The following is an 8,720-nucleotide window of genomic DNA, read 5'->3' on the forward strand; positions in this document are numbered from 1 at the left end:
GTCTCCTGCATCGGCAGGCGGACTCTCAAGCACTGCGCCACCAGGGAAGCCCATTTAGCCTCTTTTTGTTCAACATCCTGATCTGTAAATGGGGATACTTCACCTACCTCACAGAGCTCTAATGAGGACTAAATGAGTTAATACGTTGTAAAGGCATTTACACAGTGCCTACTCAGCACACAATAAACAAAATAAATGCCTATTAGTTTATTTAATTTTGCACATAATTTTTTTTTTTTTGCGGTACGCGGGCCTCTCACCGCTGCGGCCTCTCCCGTTGCGGAGCACAGGCTCCGGACGCGCAGGCTTAGAGGCCACGGCTCACGGGCCCAGCCGCTCTGCGGCATGTGGGATTCCCCCCAGACCGGGGCACAAACCTGGGCTCCCCGCATCAGCAGGTGGACTCCCAACCACTGCGCCACCAGGGAAGCCCTGCACATAATCTTTTATTAGCATTATAACTATAATTTTGTTGTGTGTGGGCACATACACAAAACACATGCACACAACAAGCATAGGTCTTAAACCTGGTGTTTCTCCTAAACTTAAAATCTGGCAGCAATATAGTGGAAAGATCCTGAAAAAAGCTCAACAATGTCAATTTGTGACCCTAGCCTTCTACTCTATGACTTCAGTTCCCCTTCATCTGGCACTTTCTTTATACTGAAAGTAAGAGACTCTTCTCCCATCTTTCAGTACTCTAATGGTAGTAGGCAGGAATCCCAAATTTATTTGCCCATAACTCCTTTTCCCTTTGTTCCACAGCACGACCTTTTAACATACCAATGAACCAATGTTCCACAGAATACACTTTAACCCAAATAAAACTCTCCAATTACTCCTAGGACTAATTAAAACTACCCTGTTTGTCATCAGAATGAAAACCAGAGGTACAAAAAAAACTTCAGTGGATACGTACTTCCTATAACAAGCATTTTAGATTATGTACGTTCAGTAGAGGATAGCCGGGTGAAGACTGTAAAACATTGTGATTTCAACCTCAAGCTTGAACCTTAAACCTAGGAAAAGGAATTTGAATAAAGCTAATCCAATCAAAATCATTTATAGGAAAGGGGTTGAGGAGGAGAGGAGGCTGGTATAACATAAAAGCAAAACCAAGAAAAATTGGGGGAACTTCTCTGGTGGTGCAGTGGTTAAGAATCCGCCTGCCAATGCAGGGGACACGGGTTTGATCCCTGGTCCAGGAAGATCCCACATGCTGCAGAGCAAGTAAGCCCGTGTGCCACAACTACTGAGCCTGTGCTCTAGAGCCTGTGAGCCACAACTACTGAAGCCCGGACGCCTAAAGCCCGTGCTCTGCAACAAGAGAAGCCACCACAATGAGAAGCCTGTGCACTGCAACGAAGAGTAGCCTCCACTTGCCACAACTAGAGAAAGCCTGCATGTAGCAATGAAGACCCAATGCAGCCAAAAATAAATAAAGAAAGAATGAAAGAAAAACTGGGGAGGGGAGCAACTAGAATTTCTAATCCAGCTCTGTTTCAAGGGAGAAAGACTCCAATATTTCGATCATGAGGTGTACTCTGTTGTCAAGATAGGAATGCACATCAGGATTCATCACTGCCTGGACAAAAGTTCACCTAAGACCATCTACCTCTGTAGTCTCCCAGCAAATTTCATCTGATAAATGATCTTGGTTGCCAAGTGCTTTGACCAGGACTGCCTTAGGCATAGGCTATACTAAGTAATGGTTCTTCATAAAAATGCATTCAATTAGTCCTCATAACCATATTGTGTTAGTACTTTAATGGACATAATCGCAGTCACATGGCTGTTGAAGGGACTCAGCGGCAGAATGCATATAATATAACCAGTCAGGAACTGGCATGAGCTAAGAATTTAATACGTACAACTACTAAGATACAAGGCCAAGACTGAAACTCTGGTATATTTCGTGCTCTTAACACACTCATCCTGCTAACTGCCTCCAGTATAGTGAACAGACCACATTCTAGTTTTTTTAGTTTTATTATTTCGACTCAAGCACTTCTGTTGTGCTGATAAAAACATGCTTCTATAACTACAAACGTGGACAGTAAACTGAGGTCAGCAGACTACCTAGACATCTTTATGCCACTATTGTAATTATTTTATTTCAGGTATTCTAAAGGCTAGTCTGGGCAAAAACCATAGCTCAAGATTACTTTGATATCTTCTGGAAGACACCTCTCAACACGTTTTTCTTTCAGTCTTTTCAGAATAAGTTCAAGTGTTGCTTCCTTAGATGGCTTCTTCTCCTTCTGAATGACCCGGGATTCATCTTCATTCTCTTCATCTTCATGGTCTAGAGAAGAGCCAAAGCTTTTTGGAAGAGTGTTACTACGTGGACGTGTCTGAGGTACAAACTCTCCATCAGAGGTTTTGTGTTTTGCATCTACATTTCAGAACCAAGAGGGTAGATCAGTAATACTGATTTTAGCTAAAATGAAGCTAGGTCAAAAAAGATGCAAGAGATGCAAAAGCAAAGTATACATCAGCAGCACACAGGCTCAGATATTTCAAAGTCACATGAAATATTTAAATTATATATATACATTGAGAGAACTATATGGTTTTTCTTTCAACCAATATTCATAGAAAGCCGACTAAAGTAAGATGCTCTGATGAGCATACAGTAGTAAACAAACAAACATGGTCTCTGTTGTCATGTATTCAGGAAGTAAAAAACAAAAACTAAGTAATCAGATTAATAAAATAATTTCAATGACTGCTAAGTGCTATAAAGAAGATAAAGTAGAATGATGTCACAATGTTAAAGAAGTGTGCTTTTTGGAAGAGCAACTCCTTTGGATGGAATTGACAAAGAAGGCCTTTCTGAGATGGTAACATCCTAGTTGAACATGGATTTAAAAGGAGCTAACCTAGCATAGAAGATTTAGGGGAAGAACATTTCTCCCCAGTTGAGGCAATAGCCAGAGCAAGGTCCCTAAACCATGACATATTTAAGGAACAGAAAATGAGGAAAAGTGATAAAATGGGCAAATGGCAGAGTATAAAGGGCTTTGAAAGCCTGGGTAAGGGGTTTGGACTTTATTCTAAGTGGAAAGGGAAGCCACTGAAGAGCTATGAACAAGATAGTAACATAGTTTTTATAAAAGATAATTTTGGCTGCTATGCAGAGAAGGCACTGTAGGACAGTAAGAGTGGAAGAAAATTGGGAAATTAGAAGGCTAATAATTTAACAACACTCATTAGGAATACATTCAAGGTAGTGATTCTCACTGATGGTTGGAAACTGGTGTTAAACGAGGAAATTTTTGACAGAATTTTAAGGGAAAATTCTAAAGAAGTAGGAGAACTTATTTAACCATAAGAATGTAAATAAACTCAATGACAATAGGGACCCTGTTTGTCTTGTTCACTGCTACAACCTCAGATGTCTTCAAGTACTTGGTATTTACAGACACTAAAATTTCTGTTGAATAAATTCAAATGAATAAACTAAAATGTGATGCTCCAGATTACAAACCCACACTTGGTACAGATAATTTTTTAGGTATTAACAATTATTAACACTAAACACCCACAAAGGAAATATACCTTAGCAGGTGCTATACTGGACTGACACCCAGTAACACACAACCTAGTTTTTGATTCAAGACGACTTACAATTTAGTCTTTATAGTATAAAAGGCTGATGATTATTCTTAGCCTTGGATGAAATACCCACCAAAAATTCTTAATACCTACCCAAACCCAAAACTGCTTAATATTTGAAATATGTTTCATATAAACTTCATAATACAATACCACCTGTGAATATATAATCTAGGGTACCCTTCAAAAGGCTATTACTAATAAAAACACATGAAAGACATTTGGAAGAATGTAATATAGTACTGCAACTTTGACCATAACTACTAAAAGAACAAGAGAACTTTTATTTTGCCAGATAATGTCCAAGATTTAAAATTATCAAAAATTATAATTCTCAGATATTATTATAAAGAATATTTTAAAATGCAATTATATTAGAAAAATGGCACATTTTATACCTTTGATTTGCTTTCGCAGTTTGGTGAGCTCTGTCATCCACTTTAATACCTTTGGATTGGCTGCTATATCACTGTAGGAGGGCTGAAAAATTAAGAAAACAGAATCACTGATTAGGCACTCATCAACCCCCTACCTGCGCTAAGTCCATCTCTGATAATTGCCTTTGCCCAAAGGAGCTGCCTGGCCCAAGGTTACAACCCCTCTTCCAGAGCAGCCAGCATCCATGACTGGTTATGTGGGATTAAAAAGGCCTAGCGCCCTCATCTCAATTCAGGTCAATCCTGAGCAGCCATCCTAGCTTGAAACCCCGTGGAACCTCCTCTACTAAACCATGCTGGCCTCACTCCTTACAGCTGCGATTCTCCCTAAACACTCCCTTGGAAATCGCATGCACTGAAATCTGTGTCTCAGAATGTTTCCCAGATGATCCAACCTAAAACAACTCTACCACTATAAATCTACTCATAGATAGACACTGTTCTTTCATAAAGATAGTATTTTAAGAGATTTGTTAACACCTCAATAAAATTAAGATATGAAATTCTAAAAAAAGAAAGAGAATCCATTTAAACCTTTGTGGGTAAGCAATGGTTTTTTGTTTTTTGTTTTTTTGCCATGCCGCACGGCATGCAGGATCTTAGTTCCCCGACCAGGGATTGAATGCATGCCCCCTGCAGTGGAAGCGTGGAGTCTTAACAACTGGACCGCCAGGAAGTCCCAATGGTTATTTTAATTTATGCCCAAATAGTATTTTATAGTTCTCATGGCAGAGATTTCACTCAATCCTCATTTCATCTTACTTTAAGTAGACAGGGCAAGATATTAAGTAAAGCTCTCTCAGAGGAGGGCCTATCAACTGGCAGAAGCCAGATTTGAATATGGGTCTTCCGACTCCCAAGTATAGGGCTTTTTCCACTTCACATGTTCTAATTATTAAATATCTCATCCCTCCACCCCCACATCCCCTGGCTACGTGTGGTTTTTGAGAGAGCACAGCATTAATGTGATTTGTCAATGTAAAGTATTTGCTTTAAGAATTCTACAAGCTGTTTTCCAATAGAAATATAAAAATGCAATGGTGCAATGGCAAGAATACTGGTCTGGAATCAGAAGGCTAAGGACCTATATAATCCCAGATCTACATGATCACTATTTCTCTGGGCATCTTAGATTCGTTCTCTCTCCCAGGAAAGAGATGCACTAATGCTCTCCAAGAAAGTCCTCCAAGTTCCAACAGATCTACCTCACAGTGGACAATGCTACAAACTTACCTTGCTATTTCTTTCCCTTTCGAACTGTTCCTCAAATTGTCTGATTTTTTTCTGAAGTTTCTTGACTAATTGATATGGTGTTCTGTCTTCTCTTTTTTCATCTTTTGAACTAAAAGATGATCTTCGAATGCTGAATTAAAACAAGAGGCAAATACTGTTAGTTAAATCTTTAAGTTATCATCACCATCTCTCTTATTATCCTGATAAAACATGATACTATTACCAAGAAGTATATTTTTAAAGTGAAATTAAGTCCCTAACACTAAAGGACAGGTAGTAAAAAGAAACTTAAACTATGTTAGAGACCACAAAATTAGCTAACACAAGTAGCGATGAAAACAATTGGGAATCATTCAAAAGTTGTTTGGGCAAAGGCAGAAGAGAAACAAAGACATCTAGCAGCTCAGAGCTCTTTTGGTGTTCAAACTGCAAAGGAAAGGTTCTAACTTTCAGGATCAATTTTAAGTTTTGACGATAAAAACATCGAGGATTGATGAGCTCCACTTGCGGCTTCCCTTCCAGAGTTCTATATTTCAGTCACAAATGAATAAAAACACCATGGAAAGATGTCTTATTGGACAGCAAACCCCAAAAATACCTCAGTGAACTCAGAATTTAGGGGCACCCAAAATAAAAAATTACAAAAGCATGCTTCATGAAATAGGGGAGAAAGCTCTCAACTGCAGGTCTGGAGGATTAAAATCTCTCAAAGGACCTGGGTATGTGATAGGATTCACCTCCCATAAGAACATAAAAGTCATATACCTAGCAAAAGAAAGTGCTTTCGATGAGGAATCCAATGTTTCTGGATCATGTAGGAAACGCTGGCTTTGCCCAAAATCTAAACTCCGGTGTGATAATACTGGAGGACAGTCCTCTTCCAGAGGATGATGATTCATTCTTCCAGCTTGTGGAGAGAGCTGAGCTTCTCCAGACTCAGAATCTTCCTGCCAAGACTTAAAAGCAGGAAATGGCTCTGCAAAACAAACACAAAGAATAGTACCATGGGTCTCTTGGTTCCACATGGAAAAAAAGTCACGCAATATCAGCTATATGTTCTTTAAACCTTTATCATTATGTAGTGGTTCATATAATAATTATGGGTTACTAAGGTCTTCATAAAGCCTACTATAGTTTAAAATTGTCTTAGCTTCATTTTTCAGCTCAGAGTTCTAATTTCACATAAGGAGTTACACTTTAAGTTTCTGAACCCAGTCACAAAGTAAGAAGGGACACTGTCAAGCTCTTTAAAATTAAAGTGTTATTTTTCAAGTAGGGAAAAGTCTTCATTTAGAAACAGTAAACACTTAACAGTCATCAGTTAGGAATTTAACTTAGCCAAATGCTGCCAGGTGAGTAAATCATCCCTCACTGTAAAATGACTGTGTTAAGAACTGGAAGCTATTCCCCATGCTATTCAGAACACTTAACAAATGGAGTTCTTGGACTCCAAAAGAATTCTAACCTTCCCAAACAAAAGCAGCTAACTCACCTGACAGTACCTGGCCTCTAACATTAAACTGTGGTGGTTATTTTCTGCTACAGGATTCCTATGTATAATACATATTTTAATAAGTAAACACCCAAAAGTATGACCAAGACAAAATTTAAAAGCACTACTCCCTCTTAAGCACATTTATTTTATTGGAATTATCCTGTATGTTCTCAAATGAAGCCATGTTAAGATATTTGATGTCTTTGCACAAATAAGGTTTGATTACATACAGAACACATATAGATAAACACACAATCCACAAATATACTTCAAATACAAAATTATCTTCAAGTATCACTGTATTCAGGGTGGGGATTGGGACTTTTCCATCTACATGTTAACTTTATAACTACAGTGTAATACTTTGATACTGTGGCTTTTAATAGCAAAAGTTAGTTAAGTATTTCTGGATGCAATAATGGCTTGACAGTGTCAGAAATCAAGAATGATGTTTTCTTTTTCTTCACACAATACCTACAGATTGCTACTAATTTAGTTTAACTTTATGCATTAGCAATTTAAAGCATTACTTTTTTTCAGGGTAATAACATAATTAATTTAGTTTTTAAAGCCCAGATCAATCTGATAACTAAAAATTTAGTACTAAGCGTGCAATCCCATAATAAACCCAGCAATAAAATGATTTACAAAACAACCCTTGTACCTGCTTCCCAGAAAATAAGTAACTGGTAATAAACATTTTATGAGAAATCTCCTGTTTTAAGAAAAGAAGGAACTAACAAAAACAATATTTTCTGGGTATCATCTTTAACCCAGAATAGTTTTCCTAATATATGGGGACAGCAGGAGAAGGGCTAATAAAAAGGCAAACAAAGTGAACCATAAAAAGGCAAAAAAGCTAAACTATGGCGAACCATACTTACCCTCCCCATCTCTCTGCAGATGCATTGTTTTGAAATCAATGAGGGGAAAAGTGATAGGGCATGACGCTAATAAAATGGAAAAAATGGCAAAAAATACTAAAGTGAACACACAGCACAGTCAGAACAAACCATACACATAACTAACACAAAGCCAAAGATACCAAAAACATTTCCCTAAAACCAGTTAGGCATTCTGCTCAAAAACTTTATTCAAAGAAATTACTACTAACCAAACTTTAAAAACAAACACAAACATACATTTCCGTTTCAGCAAGCAAGGCAAAAAAAAAAAAAAAATCAAAGTAGTGCTGTTCTATTAAAACTCAAACATAAAACTGAAGAAATGGAAACTTAATCAGGTACTGTTGAAGCTTTTCAGTATAAATGATTTGACAGAAAAATATTTCCTTTAGTTTGCTCTTTGAAAAGATCCTACTGTATTTCATTCAAGAGTCAGCAGAAAAGAATCTGAAGTAAAGATGTTGTCTATTTCCATTAAAAACCAAGATCTTTGGATGGCTGCTACAAATGCATACTGGTGGCAGACATGTGCTACCTGCTTGCTAACTTCATTCTGCTGAATACCCTTTGAACAATACAAAAAAACAAAACCCACATACTTAGGAAGAGTGAGGTGGTCCTCCATTTGAAGTCACCCTACTTCTCTATTAAGAGTCATTTCAAATGGGGTATGTCTCTCTGATTCCAAGGTATGTAGGGTCTAAAGTAATTTGGTCTCTTAAGGAAGACTATTATTTAGAATATCTTGACTCCCAGTTGTAGAAAATCAGTCTCTGTATTACGAGGCACAGTTGGAAAGAACAACATGGTCTGCTAATAGCTACTCTCCCAAGCACATGCAGAGTTCATGACTGAGAAGTTTATTCAGATGTCTACTGCTCTTGGCTCTCTGAAAGTCACTGATCCTTACTCCTGGAAGAGCCAGAAGGAGGTCTACGAGGACTTGTCACAGCTGTTGAGCCAGGTAGCTAACAGGGCAGTTCAGACATTGAAAATCAGGGATCAGGAGTACATAGTGACCTACTTTCCCTA

The 8,720-nt window shown here is 38.0% G+C and overlaps 1 protein-coding gene across 3 annotated transcripts in view; it reads right to left on the reverse strand.

The window, feature by feature from the left end:
• Nucleotides 1–8,720, reverse strand: part of FAM13B (family with sequence similarity 13 member B) — a 68,874-nt gene that overhangs the window by 7,405 nt on the left and 52,749 nt on the right. For 2 of the 3 annotated variants that reach the window (XM_007461402.1, XM_007461401.1), the window contains exons 12-15: nucleotides 6,054–6,264; nucleotides 5,289–5,418; nucleotides 4,017–4,098; nucleotides 2,166–2,395 (exon numbers count right to left, since the gene is read on the reverse strand). In XM_007461402.1, coding sequence (XP_007461464.1) covers nucleotides 2,166–2,395; nucleotides 4,017–4,098; nucleotides 5,289–5,418; nucleotides 6,054–6,264 — 653 coding nt within the window. Of the gene's footprint in view, nucleotides 1–2,165; nucleotides 2,396–4,016; nucleotides 4,099–5,288; nucleotides 5,419–6,053; nucleotides 6,265–7,667; nucleotides 7,734–8,720 lie in introns of all 3 variants that reach the window. The other variant, XM_007461403.1, reaches the window with a different exon arrangement.

Source organism: Lipotes vexillifer, unplaced genomic scaffold, assembly GCF_000442215.2.
Source record: "Lipotes vexillifer unplaced genomic scaffold, Lipotes_vexillifer_v1.1 scaffold217, whole genome shotgun sequence".
Lineage (NCBI taxonomy): Eukaryota > Metazoa > Chordata > Mammalia > Artiodactyla > Lipotidae > Lipotes > Lipotes vexillifer.